The following is an 18,010-nucleotide window of genomic DNA, read 5'->3' as shown; positions in this document are numbered from 1 at the left end:
TCTCCCTTTGAGCTGGCCTTTTCACAAGGCAGCTTTTAAAGATTAGGAGCTGATGGCCAGACCTTAAATATTTCAGGAATTTGGACAGCGTTAGGGAAGCAACAAAGAGACTTTTACAGTCGCTCATCAAAAATTGCATGTGCAACTGCAGCTGTCAGTAAGTACAAACACAGAAGTTAAATGGGATAAGGATTATAATGTAGTATTCTGTGTGTCCATTTAGCTGTCTGAAAAGTGACTAGATGCAGAAAAAATGCACTGGCTGAAAAAGGAGCTCTGACTTTGAGTACAGTTATCAAGTACTTGGTTCTAACAGACTCCATGGTAATATGGAAATGAAAATGAAAACAGACTTTCACAGGCATACAACAACTTGTGAAGGTTACTTTTAAACAAATAAATTGTATATGTTATGGCAGTTTGTTGCCTTTCTGTCTTATATATGCCAGCTTTATGTGTTCTTGGTGACTTGACTGCAAGACTGATACTCTGAGATGAAAGTAAAATACAGATTTGAAGAACTTTCTGTCTGTGAGGACATGGACATAGACCCTTGAAATAAATGTGGGGCACAGTCAGCTGACTGTTTGATTTGGTTTCTTTTTTAAATAAATGTTTCAGAAGCTCATGTACAATGTGATTTCATTGGAATGCTGAGATCCATATGCTCTTTGCCCAAGGAAAGACATATTACATCTGTGCCATTTTCTCACAGTAAGGCATGCCTCACAGTTGACAACCACACTTTAATTTAAAGGATTTTCCTTATAGGACAAATATTTTGTCCTCTTTTTCACCTAGAGAATTGCCAAATATTGTGATTTCAGGATCTCAAATCTTAGAGGACTTCTGGCAGTTTAAATAACCTGGAAAGTTCAAATCTTTATAATCCATTATTTGGTTGGTCAGAGTTCCTGAAGCTGGTACTTTTCCTGGCACTAAGTTGCTGTCTGGCTTCAGTCTAGAATTGTGTTTAGTTTAATGAGATCATTTGCTTCTGATTGTAACCTTTACCTGAAATATCTCAAAGCATGCAGTGTGGTTATTCTATGTGAGCTAGATAACTCTATATATCCCTCTTACACAGGCAGTTAATTGGATATAACTGGTTCATGAAGAAAACATCCTCTTGTTTTACACTTGTAAAACTTAAACATTTAAACTTAAGCTTAAACATTTCTATGATAGATGTTCTTCTGTGATCTATGTATAATCACATACACAGCTGTTGATTATGACTTTGTACTGCAGTTAGCTTTTGTTACCCTTTATATTATTTCCAAGAATTTTAATGTAGGTCCAGGTCACATTTAACTCAGTCCCCTTTTCAGTATCACACTAAAACACACACCACAATTTTTGCAGTTTTTGCCATCTTTATTCTTCATTTAGTGAAATGACTGAAGGAACCAAATTCCTTTTATTCTTCTTTCTCCTGGTTAGCCTGAACCAAGTAGTGACCTACTCAGTTTTGGCTCTGTTGTTCAAGCAGTGAGTGTCTGTAACTACTGTACTTGATCAACCCTGAGCTTAAAGTAGCTGTTAAGTCAGCCCTGTCATGAAAAGGGCCTGGACCAAGTCACCTTCATAGGTCTCTTACAGCATAAATTATGGTAAGATTATATTTTAGGGGAAGTTTCTGATCTTGTGGATCTCAGTTTCCTCCTGTTTCTTTAGTGCAGGCCAAGGTGGCTTAGTGTGTTAATGCAAATGTCATTTCTATCTTAGCAAAGATAAATGAGAGAAACAAATACACTACTCTGAACTAACAATTTTTCATCCTTCACATGGAAATTCTGCGATTCTTACAGTGAGAAATGCACTGTTTATTCCACTTGGAAAATAGTCAAACTACAAGACTGATCATTCTGGTCAAAGCAGTTACAGTCTAACTTCCAAGCAGCCATTTGAAGAATGAGACCTGTAATATTCCATCTAAGTTGTCATGCAGGTCTCTGTTTCTGAGTTTCCTTACGAGGCTGCTCACACTGGAACTCCCAGTATCACTGGTGTACCCAGGACTCTGCTCTTTCCTTGTTCTACATTAAAACTGAACTTCACAAGAAAGTATTGCAGTAACTTCTCCTATAGTAATAGTCAAGCAAGACCTTCCATATGTGGGTCAAGATAAGGTCATTATCCATAAATTTCAGTGTTTTTCTCCTTGAGCTGCTTGTTTGCAGTAAATATTGAGCGGCCTGAGATAGAAATGGGCTTACTGTGGTTTTTGTTGTCTTCATTCCATCTCTTGTGTAGTAATAATAGTGTTCCTCTGCATATTCTCCTTGGAAAAAAATTGGTTTCACCGACCTGTAGTTTTTTCATGGACTTTCCTAGCCTAAAATATTAAATGCAGATGTTGTTTGGGTTTTTTTTCCAATGAGATTTTTTGTTATTTCTGCTGGTTTCTGTGCCAAAATATGTAGTTCTTATTTCTGTATCCCTTCTCTATCTTGAAACCTTTTTTTTTTAAGTCAGTGTACATTTTCTTTCATTCTGTTGATTTGTTTAAGGGCAGTGAAGTCCATACCACAGACCACAGTGTCCAGGAAGTTTTAAAGCTCTAATTTCTATACAAACCTTCAAAAAAGAGCCTGAAGATTGTTGAAAACTGTTCTCATGCATGTTTGTGATGGCAGTAATTGGAAGGTAGTAAAGAAAAATACTAAGACTGCAGTCAGAAATGTGCCAAATAGCTCTGGGGAAGTTTGAATAGCCATTGGAGGACATGTGCCACCAGCCTACTGGTGTAGAAAAGGAGTACTAATAAAAAATAAAAAGCCTGTGATGCTTGCATTCCACAGTTTTGTAAAACTTCTGATTAGGTGCTGATCCATTTCCCCATTAATTATTTTGGTGATTTCAAATATACTCTTTTCTTTTTTAAAAATGTTTTGAGTGGTCTCTTTTGGACTTTTCAGTTAGATTGTGTCCCAAGGCAAAGTCTATGTCCATCCTTGGTATCCTGGAGAATATAAATAACAGGAAATATTAACAAAGAAAAAACAAAGCAAATCAAGGTCCCCAGAAAAACAAAACCAAAACAAAACAAAAAAAAAAACCCCAAAAAACAAACAAAAAAAACCCCCAAAAAACAAAAAAAAACCAAAAAACAAAAAACCAACCCAACAAAACTGTGAAGCAAACATGAAATGTGCAGGACATATGTGCATGTACCACCCTGGTTTATAATGTGCGTAGACGACTTCCTTTGAAAGTCTTTTCATACGTCTTACAAAAGCTATGAAAAAAAAAAAAAGAAAGACATTGAAATTTACTCAAAGGCCACACCAAGTAAGTGTTCAGCCTTCTACTGAATAAGCTTTTAGTGCTCTTCTACACAATATTTCCTACCTGCCTGCTCATGCTGTTATCACCTTTATCTAATATTGTTTTGTATCGTAGTTGGCACCCAAAATATGCTAATCACATACAAGGAAAAAACCAAGAAAACCTCTATCAATGCAGAGAGTTTAGCTTTTGTTAGCAGCAAGGATCAAGAGATGAGAGTTCCAGTGAAAGCTGCAATGCAGCAAAATTCAGAAAATGGCAGGAAAATGCTGGAGGTTTCTATTCATTTTATTTTCAAAGTAACAGATTTTAGACCAAATTGCTGTTGCTGTCAGGGTTCATGGGTAAGCATTTCCCATTTCTTAGTCCTTCTTCCAACACTCTTAGGAGAAGGATTCCTCAAGCAAGCATAGCAGTTTTCTCTCTCTCTCTCTCTCTCTCTCTCTCTCTCTGTCTCTCTTTCTCTCTCTCTTTCTCTCTCTCTTTCTCTCTCTCTTTCTCTCTCTCTTTCTCTCTCTTTCTCTCTCTCTCTCTCTTTCTCTCTTTCTCTCTTTCTCTCTCTCTTTCTCTCTCTCTATCTCTCTCTCTTTCTCTCTCTTTCTCTCTCTCTTTCTCTCTCTCTTTCTCTCTCTCTTTCTCTTTCTCTCCCTTCCTCGCTCCCTCCCTCCCCCCCTTCCTTTCTCCCTTTTTCTTTCTCTCCCTTTCTTTTTTCCTGATCACACTACCATCCAAACACACTCTGCAGAGACAGAGGAGCTCTGTGCAAGGAGACAGCCCTGCACAATTGCCATCCAACGACAGCATCTCCCCAGCAATAAACCTGAAGTCCCAGGACTGTACTCAGCTGCTCCAGTTCTCCTATTATGGTGAAAATCTCTCTTCACCCATTTTCAGTCCTGCAATCTTCAATCTTCTCCTTTTGTATGCTCTGAAAAATGCAGGAGCAGCTGCATTTGCCAGAGTTCCATGTGTTATAGCAATTTCCTATGGTGGAAAATACACTCCACATAGTAATTACTGTAAGTCAAGTCCATTTAATCTGCACAAGGACTTTTACTGCCTTACACAGTTTGGGAGGATTTGGAAGGCCTGGTCTCCAGAAGTTTGTAGGATAGCAGGCATAGATGTTAGAGGAATGATACATTCGACTGCTGCTTATATAGGGTAGTGGAGTTTCTGGTATATTAGGCATGCAGATATAAAGATGGAATATAGACTCCAGCTTCTTGTTAGATAGGTCTAACTAAGCAGCAGACATGGGATAATCATTCCATAGCTTTCCTATTTCCCTTTATTGATTTTGCCATACATACTTTTTTAAACCCTAAACATTTTTCCCCCTTTCTTATGGTTTCCATAGGAGTGCACAAGGGTGCAGCTGGTACCCTTTTGTCACCATTTTATTTATATTTTTCAGATCTTTCACCTGATACACAAAAGGGGTGACTTTAAATTGTCTTCTACTAAGAGAGCCACAGCATGGCTGTAAAATTACAATTAGATATGTAAACTCTGTCACATTGTGACCTCAGTCCAACATTTCCTTTCTCTCCTTTTCAATGTTCTGTCAACTAGTTACTTGTCTTCATCTCCAAATGTGATTGTTTGTTATTTTTGTACTGTAGAAGCCACTGGTATTGTTTTGAGATTGAAATTGGCAGAGGAAAGGAGCCTGTAATGCTTGTAAAAACACATACCACAGAACCGTATAATTGCATGTATATTAGTTTTTAAAATTTTCTCTTTAACATTATTAATAAGAGGCTTCCCCAGCTGACTGAGCTAAACTTTGGACATTCCTTTAGTATTTCCTTTTTCTCCAATTTTCTTTATATATTTGCATAAGCTGTAGATTTTAGTTCTTTATTTAAATTTTGCTCTGATTTTTCAAGCTGTGGTTTTGCAGAGAACCTAGTGATCCCTAAACCACAACTTGAAAAACAGTGCTTGGAAAATAATCTTCAGTTCTTGTTTTTGTCTTTTTGAAGTTAGAGAATTGATGGTTCCAAGTTTACAGACTAAAGATTTTTGGGAACAGGACTGATTCCTAGGAAGAATGTTGCTTAATGCAGCCCAAAGTTGGGCATATCAGCTCTTGAGAATAATAGATTTGTTCAAAAATCTGCAAAATACATACAAAGAGACAAAACAGATTGTTATCAACCATGAGATCAAACCATAAACTACCCATAAAGCAATAGAGCATTCCATCTTGATGATCACAATAACAACAATAACTCTAGATAAGGTATTCCTGCTGTGAAGGAAGCAGGAAAACTTCTTTGCGGTCCTTCATCTCTAGGTGTGGATTAACTTCTACATTTTCAAAAATGTATCATCTAGCAATTACTTTAAGACACCCAAAGTATTAGGAAATTTTTGGTTTTGCTTCAGTGATTCTTCAGAAAGAATCCCCAAATGCTCTGCTACAGTTCTCTATTCTTTCCTACCAGACATAAATATTTCTTGACCAAAAAAGTTACTGTACCACATGCCCAATGTGAATACTAACTGCTCAGATCCAATTTTTAAAAGCATGTTTTTGTTTAAACAATTTGAAGTTGGTAATGAAGATTTATGTATTTCTTAAATTGGTTATTCAGTTCATGTCTCCCTCCTACAGCAGGGTAATATGGGTAGCTCAAAATGGTCTTGCAGCATGTTTGAATAAATGTCAAGATTACTCCAAACAGACTTTTTTAAGCTCAAAACAAACCCACATTTTTTTAGTAATATCCATGAATTTCCACAATACATCTGTTCAGCATACCAGTCTATATAAGTATTTCCCTAAAAAGAAAAGAAAACCCTCGAAATAAAGGCAATTGCTTAAGTAAGCAATTTTAAAGTTAAATATTGTCTTAGAAGTACAGCGGATGGAAAACAGTTGCTTGGTACTGCATGAATACTCCACTGAGGTTAATTAGTGAGCTGCTCAGGTTTTGCAGGAGCCAAGGAAGAATGAGAGGTAATCCAAAGTTTGGACTGAATTATTCTTCTGGGGACTTGCAAATGGAGTTTACAAATTTCCAACTGTGCAGTGTGGTATGGAGATTTTTTTTCTTCAGTAGAATTGCTGTTTGGAAACAATTCCTGCAATACATTACAATGCTATGTTACAGTCACGAGCTACCAAAAATTATCACTGGTAAATCATCCTTCACGAGTCAAGAGCTGAATATTTAATTGTCCACTTCTGGGACTCTCATTTTGCTATGTGTTTAGAGCAAAAGTGTCTCTAATCTGGGGCCCTTTTTCCAGGCCTACAATCCCTTTATCTCATGCCCTGTGGCTCCATGTCCCTGATGAAAAGACACTCTGAGTTAGGAGAGATTCACTGCACACGTGCTCAGAGCATGTGAGAGGTCTCTCTGCACATGGCACTTCCACTGTTAATGAGTACTGAGAGGTGGCAGAGGCTTCAGAAGAGGAGCCTGGCATGGATTTCTTTTCTTCAGTTGTGTTCTGTCTTCATAGCACTCTGTTTGGTTCCCTACACAGTGATGAAAAGGGATCATGAGATTAAACAGCACAGGCTGGTGTTGTGCGACATCAGTAAAAACACATGCAAAAGAGACTGTGCAGTGTCTTGTCATTGCTTCATATACTGATTATTAACATACATTCAAGCAATGGGATCTTTGCCTTGGCTGAGCTCCTGTCCTGGAAGACTTGCCCTGTGTTTCACTACTGGCCCAGTCTGCCACGGTTGGTGGGCCTGAGAGGCATTAAATTGGAGGTTTGTGTTCTTAAGAATGCAAAAAGTACAAATAAATAGCAATGTCCTTTACTCAGTCTCTGCTTATCAGGTTGCTTCAGACCTCATCTGAACTTTCTGCCTTTGCCAGAACTGAAAATGCTGTGTGAGAGGAGACAGACAAATCTAATTGGTGAATTAAATAAAATAGTAAATAGTATGTGTGCACAGAATTATCAAAAGAACTGGCTAATTTTGTGTTCAGAGAGGTCTTACACAGCTAGGACACAAGATGTCTCAGTGTTTTTGGGGCAAGAAATTGGGCTTTTTTGTTCTTCTCCAGAAGGGGAGTAGCTCCAAGATGTATGCTGCTTGCTTGCTCCCGACTATGGAAGAATGCTTAATTTTCAAAATTTTCATCTATTTTATTCTGCAGTTATGAATTCCACGTGAAACCCAGGAACCCCCTTGGTGAAGGTCCAAGTAGCAATATTGTGGCATTCAGTACTGAATCAGGTAAGAAATTCCAAAGATCAGACCATCATTTACAGTGGCTTTAGTATCTATGTTTGTGGGATGTGTGAAAGGCTCTCTCACTTCATTTTGTGCATTTGGCCTTGCTCTTCACTATCTCCTGATCGGCTTTTTACCACCTAGCATGTTATGGCAGTGCCTGGAAGGTCAGCCTGGGATCAGGACTGTGTTGTGTGAGGGTGTAAGATGGACAGACTCCAAGAGAAAAAAACAGAGGAACACAGAGGGTTTGTCTGGTACTCATTGCAAAGAAAATTACTTCATCGTTAGAGAGGGCTTGGTCATTTAAGATTTATATTCCTGACCTTTTTGCATCTATCCAACTCATCAACAGCTTCTGGATGGGGAACATTTGGTTTTTCTTTGGGGTGGTGTGTTCATGGGTGCTTTTGCTACCTGTTCAATAAGGCTGCTGTAAACAGTGATGTTGTTTGGCTGAAATAAGGATTGAGAAAGAACACCTGGGAAGAGTCGGTGTCCCAGGAGGTCCCCTCCATCCTGTTTACTCTCCAGTGAAACTGTTAAAGAGGTGTATAGAAGCCTCTTTTGGCCATTGGTTGGTTCCCAAGTCCTCCCTGATCAGAGGTGAGAATTAGAGCTCTTTTGCTTTCCCTATTCTTGCTCCCCTCAAGGTTAACTGCAGCTGACTTGTTGACTTTATGCAAGCAAGATACCATCTTTTGTGGAGAAGTGTTTATTGCTTGGTAGTACTTAAGGACCACATAAAACACAAAATGGGTTTAACCTTTATAAACGGACTTTCTCAATCTGCATTTTGAGCCAGGTGTAATAATTCAATAGTCCTCAACTAGTGCTGTCACTGACGGATGAGAGTTTTGGCTGAGCAAAGGATTACTCAAGGAGGAGTTCAGACTATGCCACACATATTTAAAAACTCTGAATACACTCTTTGTAATCCTAGATTGTTAAAAGTGAAAAAAAATGTTTGTGCCAAGTGCAGTTTTCATGAATGACAAGGCTTATATTCTGTCTTCTATTTAGTTTGGACAAATTAAGCCTCCAGTTTTGTTTTTTCTTAATTGCTCATATACATTTTTCACATTTGGACTTCCATAGCCAAGTTTTTTGTGGCAAATATTACAGCTGTGTTCTTTTTATTAATTAGGTTTTGAAATTGAAATTTTAATAAGACACAGTACAATTGAGTTTTGCTGGTTACAGGTTTAAGCTCTTGTTTTTACTAGAACTCTGCCTGGCTGGTGTTGTCCCATAAGTAAAATTTTTAAAAGCTCATTGATATTGGAGTTTCACATAAGAAATATATTGCTTCTAATTTAATTTAATACAAAAGTTACCTTTGCTTCCAAAACTCTTTCTGTTTCACAAATTACAGCTTACATCAGCTGTAAAAAATCACTTACCAATGCTTTTCCATCGAATTATTGGGAATGTTCATTTTACGGTGTCTGATCGAATGTTTTTTTTCTTCCCCCAGCGGACCCAAGAGTGAGTGAGCCAATTTCAAGTAAGTCTTTTATATATCAATCCGATCCAAAATTTTTTCAGAAATGAGATAGCAGAATTTTACAAGGAGGGTGGCTCTGCTGCAGCAATTGAATGAGTTGTGGAACCAAAGAGCATTCACACTCCATTTCACTCCTTCCACCCATGGCCCTGCTGAGGAATTCATGCAAGGCTGCTTGCTTACCTGAGCATAAGGCAATCAACGTGATGTGGAGCTCCCATGGCAGCTGGGATGGCTTCAAACCAATGTACACAAATGAGCCAAGGACAGCCTCATATTTTCTCAGCCTTGTCATTAAAGTGAAGAAAGCTCTGCAAAATGAATAAGCTACTCCACACTTTTTAAGTGAGTTAACAGAGCACAACTGGGAGGATTCTATTTATCTATCTTTGTGCTTTAGGAAAATTTTCTGCTTCAGAAGGCTTGATCTAGCTCTGCTTTAGGCCCCTTGCAAGACTCTTGCTGTCTTTGGTAGAAGGTGGACTGAGCTTTTGAAGAAGAGTTGAGATCACTCAAGCGAATTTGGCCGCTTTTTGTATTTGTAAGAGACATCACTTTCACTCTGACAAACACTGAGGAGCCATTTTTCTCCACATAATTAATGGCACTTGGTTTTTATGTGTATTTTTGTTAGATCACACACAGTTTGCTGCAAGTTGATTGTCTTGGCTTGAACACAGTGACGAATGGTGATTGTATCACACACTTTGTGAATGAGAGTTTTGCCAACACAAACATTGTCCCCCTAACAAGGTCCTAGAATGAGTTTATTCCAAACCTGCAGCAAAGGACAGCAGGAGGAGTTCACAGCATCAATTATGTCTGCACCCTTTGGTGCTTCCCTGAAATATTTCTCCTGTTCAAAATGCAGGTGTCATGGTACATTCTGCTTCATCAGGGTTTCTAATTCTATTTCTTAAAATGTATTTGTTGTATGTAATTTTGTATGCAGATCATACTTCAACCTCTCTTTTCCTCTCCTGCAGTGGGAAAAGATGCTATCTGGACGGAAATCCCATTCAATTCAGACACATATTCAGAATGCAAAGGCAAACAATACGTAAAGAGGACTTGGTATAAGAAGTTTGTAGGTGTGCAGCTGTGCAATTCTTTGAGATACAAGATATACCTCAGTGATTCACTTACAGGTAAGAAACATTCAAATCAGTGTTGTCCATATTCTATATCCCTGAAAGATATTATGATTCCAGAAGTAAGAGGTTTAACAAAATGAGCTCTGCTGAAGTGTGGTTAGTTTGTTTAATTTAGTCCACAGATTAATCAAAACCAGTAATCTCCTTGTGCTCGGTAGCCATTGAAATGTTTGATACTGAACTTTCAGACTACAGAGTAACTTCTCTGTGGTGATCATCTGATTTTAATTACCTGTTGGTATACTGGGGACCATACAGAAAATTTGTAAAGATCAGAGAGAATAGCATATATTGTGAAAGAGTCAAACTGGTATTTAAAGCGTGGCCTGGAATAACTATTAATTAGAGAATTAGGACCTCATTTTAGACCAGGGTTAGACCTATCATTCTTCTCCCTTTTGGGGAGACCTATCATTCTTCTCCCTTTCATTACTGGGAAGCTTATAAATACATTACTTTAGTCAACAAGTTCTACTCACCTGATTTGATTTTTTTGTTTTGTTTTCACATTCCCCATTTTCACTTATGATCTTTTTTCCCACCTTTTTTTTTTTTTCCTCATATTACATTTTATTACTAAGAAAAACTTCCTGGCCTTATGTTCTCAAATTTTGTTAGGTTTTTTGAGGTAAATAGAGTGTGATGTATTTAATACCTGAATCAGGTGACACATGCTGTGTGTGTGCTGGGGAAACAGTCCATGAAAAATGTTTTCCAGTTAGTTACTACACTTATAAATATTTTAACTTCTTATACTCCATCCCAAGCTCCTGGCTTTCTCCTGTGTGAGTTCTCTTATCATGGACAGCTATATGATGATGGCATTAGCATGGCATCTGAGCACCAAGAGAATCATAAACTGTGTGTGGGAAATACCTTTTGAGGGCAAGTCAGGCAACTGTGTTGGACACATCACAAGTTAGCTAGGAGAAGCTGTGCCTGGAAGAATCCACTTTCATAACCTAAAGTTGCCCCATCTCTGAGCTCAGCACCTCACAGGAGCAGGGCTCTGGTCTCTGTGGGAAGGAGTATGAAAGGAAAAGAGCAGGGGACTGTAGGCCTGCCCATGTTGGCATAATTTTAGGCTTCTCTGCCTTGCATCTGGCACTGCTCTCTGATGAGCAGGCAAGGGAGGAAAGCCTTGTCATTAACAGTAAGTACAATGCTCTGTTTGTAAACAGTATCTTAACAATTATGTGAATAAAAGAGAATGTTTTGAACAGAGGTATCATTCATTCAGCTGTTGCTTTACTAACCTGCTGTGATCAAATGACAAGCACTGGCAATGAGGCATGATGTGTCCCAAAACCAGCCAGCAGAGGAAATAGCAGTGCTAATCTCGCAGGACTAGACTTCAGCCCTAAATCAAGTGAATTAACACTGCAGTGAAAGCTACTCCAATCTGAGAAGAAAAGTTTAGTATCAGGAGCCCATTTTCCTATTTTCATTAGATTGTTTTCGTTCATGCTGGAAGGGTGGTAGTTTAACCTCGCTGGAAAGAGAAGAGGTAGACACACTGTATTCATTACACTTGCTAAGCCTGGTTCTTGCGCTTGAATTGTTACGACCAGAGCTGACCAGTTGTCACAATATTTAAAAGAAGTGAAGTATTTATGTAGAAGAAAAGCTGCTTTTCCCCCCATTTGCTAAGTGAGGCCTCTGTGTGTGAGTGAGAAGCTTTCCAGTCTGAAGCCAAGCTCTGTTCTGATGTGTTTCACGGTCACCTCGCCTCGCCGTGCCCTGAGGCCAGCGGAAGTGTCCCTGCAAGCCCCAGCCAGCTGGACCGTGTGTGCTGCCAGTGCAGGGCTGCACTGAGCTCTGACTGCCCCTGGACACTGAAAAACCTTCCAAAGCTTTGCTGTTGATGCACTGTAATTACCTCGAAATTTGGGTGCATTGTCCAAATGCTGTTGTATAAGGCAGGCAACAACTCTATCTTTGCATGCTGGGTTTTAGCATGAATTTATTCTTCTAGTGCTATGGAATTCATAATGTATAAAACAAAGTTTGTATGTAAGATTGTAAGCCCACCCACAAGGGAACACTAGGGAAAAGAATTTACTTTGTGCTACAATTGCTATCCCCAAAACAGAAAACCAGTTATATGTTAGCTACATAGTTTTAAGTGTGTTCTTTTATTATTGAAATAATTGGGCACTAAGAATGTAATAGTCACTGAGAATGCTGCTAATATACGAATAGCAATTGTTTGAGTTATGCATAGGTTAAGCTGTGGGCCAGAAGAGTATGTGTGTATCTGAAAATTACTGCTCTGGTGTTAGCCATAAAAATATCTGGTTTATTCTGTCTCTTATGAAGAAAAACTGATCTCCGTTGCACATGCCAGGACTGTTCTATAAACCAGCATCTACTGCTGACCTCATTTAACAGTCCTCCAGAGCAGTCACTGTAGGCATTCCAGAAAGGCAGGCCACCTAAAAATAAGTATTTATTGAGGGGAGGAAAAAAATAAATTCTATGTGTGACCTTCAACAGCTGTGGAAGGAAAAAAAAAAGCTTTTTTTGGGGCAGCCTGAATGCTCTTAATTTCAGAGCAAAAAATTGCTGAGAGGAACTCCCTCTGACCAGTTCTCCTATGGAAAAAAAACATGCCTGCAGCCAAAGCTAGAGAGTAATAAATAATTCTGTAAAGCTAGAGATGAACTGCATGCACAGAGGCCATCAACTGGAGGTGAGAAATTTTTGCCAAGTATTGCTCAGATCACAAAAACATTGGAGAGAGTTTATTGGTAGGCTGCTCATTTATCACTTGCACTTGGGGAGCAGCATCATAACCCACCCCACCATCTCTCAAATGGCCAGGCTGGCACAGATTCAAGGCTACAGGACACCCAGTATCTACTGAGTAACTGGACTTTCTGCCTAACTTACACCTGTGTGCTAAGCCTATTTCTAAATGCTCTTACCTTTCCTTTCAACATCCCAACCAAAGGTTGAACATACTGAGAACTAAGCACTGTGAAAGGAGATTAGAAAGAATGGTTAGTTTATCTACAAAGGTTTCCATCCCAGCCTTGGGAAGAGGACGTAGCATGCTCTCCTCCATTTTCTGAACTGAATTTTACCAGCATGTTGCAAATCAAATCAGTGAGTAAAAACATCTGTCACAGCTCCCTCACTGTTAACAGGATAAGCACAGCCTGTAACATCAGCACACGCTGCATGGGACACTTGGAACCTTGTTTTCTACTCAGTTGCAGTGGAGTGTCCTGCAAATAAACACATGGGCACACTCCATGCTCTGGATAAGCAGTTACTATCCGAGGTCATCTATATGCTAAGGGATATCACTTGCACATACATGTTATAAAAATATGATGATTTATAAAACAGGCTTTGGCTATGTTAGGAGGTGGTCTACAAAAACATCCCTGAAGGTACTGGGGGCTTCCTGACAGGGAACCAGACCTGCCTTCCATTCAAATCACTACCAAAACTTGCTTTTTGGTACAAGCAGGATGAGGTTCTGGGTAGTAACAGAATTTCCCTTACTGTATGAAATGTAAAGAGAGGGAAAAATTATGTCCAGGCATAGATTTTGGCCAGGAGTGGGGCACTTTTGCCTTAGCCATGAGCACTTGGAGCCTGCACATCATGTTCAAATTACAGCTACAGGTCCTGAGAGGAAAAGAATCACAGTGTTCACCTTGGCTTCCCCACAGAGGAAAGAGCACAGCCCATTGCCTCTGGCAGTTTTTAGAAATAGCCTTCACTAAACTTTGCTGCTTCTTTGCTTTCAGGAAAATTTTATAACATAGGAGACCAGAGGGGCCATGGAGAAGATCACTGCCAATTTGTAGACTCATTCTTAGATGGAAGGACAGGACAGCAAGAAGATCTACCAGTCAAAGAAGGTAATTCTTTGTACCTGTCTCTGTAGCAAACCTTGGCAATTCTTTTGTTTGTGTGTTTATTTTTCCTGCCAGTGGATTCAATACCCACTGCTGAGGTGGGGGATGAAGGGAGCTGCTGGCTTTGCAGGCAGAAAAGGGTCAAGACATTTTTGACAATGAACGATGACTTATTAAGACAGACTTGTGTTCTGTTAGGTAGCAAACAGCCTCCCTCCTGTTTAAAACAGCCCAACAGATTATTCACAGTTGTTACGACATATTTAAACCCAACCACAAATTTGACTTTGCAGAGAGGCATTAAGTGGTGTGTTCAAACTAGCAAGGTTGGTTTAAAGCACAGTACATAATCAGCTGGGCATTAAATACCTTGTTTGGTGCTAATGAGAAACTGAAATTTATTACTGGAAAATATAATTCATGCTGCAGTAATTCTATGTGTAGTGATTGCAACAGAGTGCCCAGAATTCCAGTCTGGTCTAAATGGACATGGGATTGGATATGCTAAACACAGCTGTGACCTGCCTGGCTATTTGTCACACATTGCTGAGGCTGAAGTGTAAGAAATTTGTACTTCTGTCAGCTGAACTCCTGCCTTGTGCTTGGCAGCAGTGGCAGGGTGAGGTGTTCTGCTCCTTGTGGGTTGGTAGGTGCACACGTGCTGAGCGTGTCATGGAACATTTTACTGAGGAAAACAGCAAAACACTGCAATATCAGCATGTTGACCAAACCTTCCTGTGCTTCATTTAGAAAACACCTCACACAAGTCCAGAAATGCGTTGAGGTAGGTGTGGGAGATGAATGTGAAGTTCCCAAGTCTTTCACAAGTTTTTCCTAAAAACAAAATAGGTGAACAGTCTGAAGGGTGTTTGTTTATGAGTTTTGTGAGTTTCTTCTAAAGAGGTTTTTGCTTTTCCCTTCCCATTAAATGTTGCCCATTTGAAAAGATATTTTGTGTAAGAGATGGTTGGAATCCAATTTGACATTGCCAGGACAGCAAACTTCTCAGTTGTACCAGATTCACATTTTTTGAAGTATTTGATAATTTAAAAAAACCTTTTCCCTAACAACCTTGCTACCTCAGTTTATAAGACACTTAAAACCAATTTGATTTCAGCAACTGGATTTGAGTGAATTAATGAGCTAGACTAATTTTTAAGCCAAAGCAAACAACAAAACAAGCAAACAAAAAACCTCACCTTTTCAGCAGGTTGTATTTCTGGTAAATCAACTGAAGAGAGGAAAGAACAGACCAATTGCTCTGGCTGCAGCAGGTTGATTTCTGAATTAACTACACGTATTTTACCTGGAGTACTGCGAGGGAATCACAGCTGATCTCTCAGCTGCAGAACATTTTGTGTTTGTGTGCTCACATGAACACATGCCTGCTCTTGCCCACACATGCATTTCTTATGGCCAGGCTGGATGGAGCCCAGTTCCTCACTTTAATTTCTAACTTAATGTTAACTGTTTGAATGGGAAGCAAGTGTGTTGTGAAAGACAACAGAGTGAAAGCAGAAGGACGATTCCTCATTTAAGGATGGGGAGATGGTGTGAACTCTCCCCAGTGGCTGAGCTTTACTGAGACCCACTGCAGTGTCAGGGCTGTGTGCTGGGGACTGTTTGTCACTGTGATTTTGCAAGGCAGAGCAGCCTCCTGTTCCCAGACCCCAGCATGCCCAGCCAGCACCACCCACGGCAGGTGCTGGGATCTCAAGGGGAGGGAGGCTACCATCCCACACACTTCTGCTTTGACTTGAGTTGGGTGGGCAAATTCCAGAGTGCTAATGGATGTAGGGGCAGCAAACAGACCTGCTTGTGGCAAACAGGTTAAGGCTTGGTGACTGCTTTAGCCACTAACTGAATTGTACACAGACTTCTCAGGGAACCAAAGCGTGCTACTGTCCTGAGGGCTTCCTGCAAACAAAACTGTGTTCTCTGTTCCAGGATTTTTCAGGGCAGTTCGTCAGGAACCTGTCAAATTTGGGAAAATCGGCGGGGAGACTCAGATTAACTACGTCCGCTGGTATGAGTGCGGCACCTCGATCCCTGGCAAGTGGTAATGCCACGTGAAGTTGGTGCAAAGGCCCAGCCCTGCCACCCTGCCCAGCGCAGGCTCCAGCAAGGCAATGCTCACGCTGTGCCTGGCACCTCAGTGCTGGCTGGCGTGCGAGGCTTATATGAGTCCAATGCCAATACTGCATTAATTGTGTAATAGCGTAGGCTGCTTACTGTAGTTATCCAGTGTTACAAATTTGTTCTTAGAATTAAAAAAAATCAAAGGCTAGGGACATGTTGTAGGATAATGTATAGGGAAGCTGGCTCCCTATTCTTGAGGTATGGTTTATATGGTATTTTAAAAGATACAGTGTGTATATTATTTATCACAATGTTGTAATAAATGTTTAAGGCACAGATATGCCAGAGTTGGTCATGGAATGCAATGTGCGTTAGTTTTTAAATATTCACTGGTCCTGTAACGCAAGTGCCATAAGCTACCCATCCAAATCCATCTGTAACATCTCCCAGTCGTAAATTATAGAAAAGATCCTGTAATTTTTAATATCCTGCAGCCAGTAAACTTGAAGCACTTTCTCCTTACACGTACGAACAGTTTATGCTCCTGCCAAAACGCAGAGGTAGGTTGCTGTATGTGCAGCTTTAAATGATCAAGTCAGTGGGGTTTTCTTCCATGTTTGTTTCCCAATGCTTCAGCACCAGCCCAAGCCATGTTCAGCCTGTCACTATGTGAGCCTGGCAGTGGCTGGCAGGGGGGTTTGGTGCTCTCTAATTGAAGTGGACAGGTACATATGTACATGGAATGAATAAACAAAGCTGGCCTCCATAGCTGGATTTTTTCCCATGAAAATGCAGTTTTCAGAGCCTAACACTTACTAGTTCAAAAGCCATATGTATGTACCCGTGCGAGGGGACTTGAAAAGACAAATGAAAGAGGAAAAAGAATAAGCTAGTTCTAACAGCATGATCAGGTTTATTTTATTTAAAAAGAAAAATTCTGGTTTAAAACATTTTTCATGGGGGAAAAAGGGGAAATAGTGATAACTGAACTTTAAAACTGCTTTACAGTTATGATTAAAACCTCTCTCAAGGCTACTTGTACTGCTTGAACATTTATGAACTAAATAAAGAGATGTAGGTTTTTTTAAAGGTGTTATTAATTACCTTACTAATGTATTGAGGAAATATGAACAGGAACACCCAGATATATATAGTAGTCATTTATAGAAAATACCTTATAAAGTACATTGCAGGTACACTGTACTCCTAATAAAATATTTTTTAATCAAGTGTATTTTTTCAAGTGTTTTACATGAAAACAAGGGTCAGTTTCAGTGGCACATGCTGTTATTCAGAACAAACTGATTGCTGGAAACAAGTCCCTGTTAAATGGTGTGATGAACATGGGATGTGTTAGGTCTGAGGAGACCAGGAATGGGAGGAGGTACAGCCACAGCTTACTGGGTAGCTGTGGGCACAGCACTATTTAAGGACACTGAAGGCAGGAATATTTTCACTGAACTTCCTAATTTGTCTTTAGGAGAGTTCAAGCAGCTTGCTCCAGTTCATTTTTTATTCCCTATTTAAGTTTTACATATTCCTAGAATCTGCAAAATGGAAAATATTAACTGGGAGAATATTTTGCCCTCTGCTGTAATATGGTCTACTGAATTCATTACAGCCCTTGATCTGCTTTTTCTTGGCTCAAAATTAAGTCACTAGGCTTGCCCTCCCACGTTCTTCTGGGTGGCAAAGAACCTGTGGAAAGTTGGGGATTTTTTAGTTCTTTTTTAAAGATACACATTTGGTTCAAACTTTGAAGTAATAAATTCATTCTCCCCCCCCACCTTGTTAAATCAAAATTGATAAGAGTCTTTAAGATTTTATGGATTGGTTCCTAACCATTTGGCAAAAGGGTCACTTGACAATTAATGACAGCAGACACCACAAAACCACC

At 39.6% G+C, this 18,010-nt stretch overlaps 1 protein-coding gene across 26 annotated transcripts in view; it reads left to right on the top strand.

Annotated features, from left to right (window-relative positions):
• The window catches only part of ABI3BP (ABI family member 3 binding protein), a 140,022-nt gene extending 122,680 nt beyond the window's left edge, over window positions 1-17,342 (top strand). For all 26 annotated transcript variants that reach the window (XM_085072150.1, XM_085072103.1, XM_085072099.1 and 23 more), the window contains 5 exons: window positions 7,425-7,504; window positions 8,979-9,008; window positions 9,995-10,156; window positions 13,924-14,037; window positions 15,982-17,342. In XM_085072150.1, coding sequence (XP_084928276.1) covers window positions 7,425-7,504; window positions 8,979-9,008; window positions 9,995-10,156; window positions 13,924-14,037; window positions 15,982-16,097 — 502 coding nt within the window. In that variant the 3' untranslated portion in view covers window positions 16,098-17,342. The remainder of the gene's footprint in view (window positions 1-7,424; window positions 7,505-8,978; window positions 9,009-9,994; window positions 10,157-13,923; window positions 14,038-15,981) is intronic.
• Window positions 17,343-18,010: the final 668 nt, after the last annotated feature.

Source organism: Lichenostomus cassidix, chromosome 1 (assembly GCF_008360975.1).
Source record: "Lichenostomus cassidix isolate B80296 chromosome 1, HeHo_3.0, whole genome shotgun sequence".
Classification (NCBI taxonomy): domain Eukaryota; kingdom Metazoa; phylum Chordata; class Aves; order Passeriformes; family Meliphagidae; genus Lichenostomus; species Lichenostomus cassidix.
This window is presented reverse-complemented; position numbering and strand designations above follow the sequence as displayed.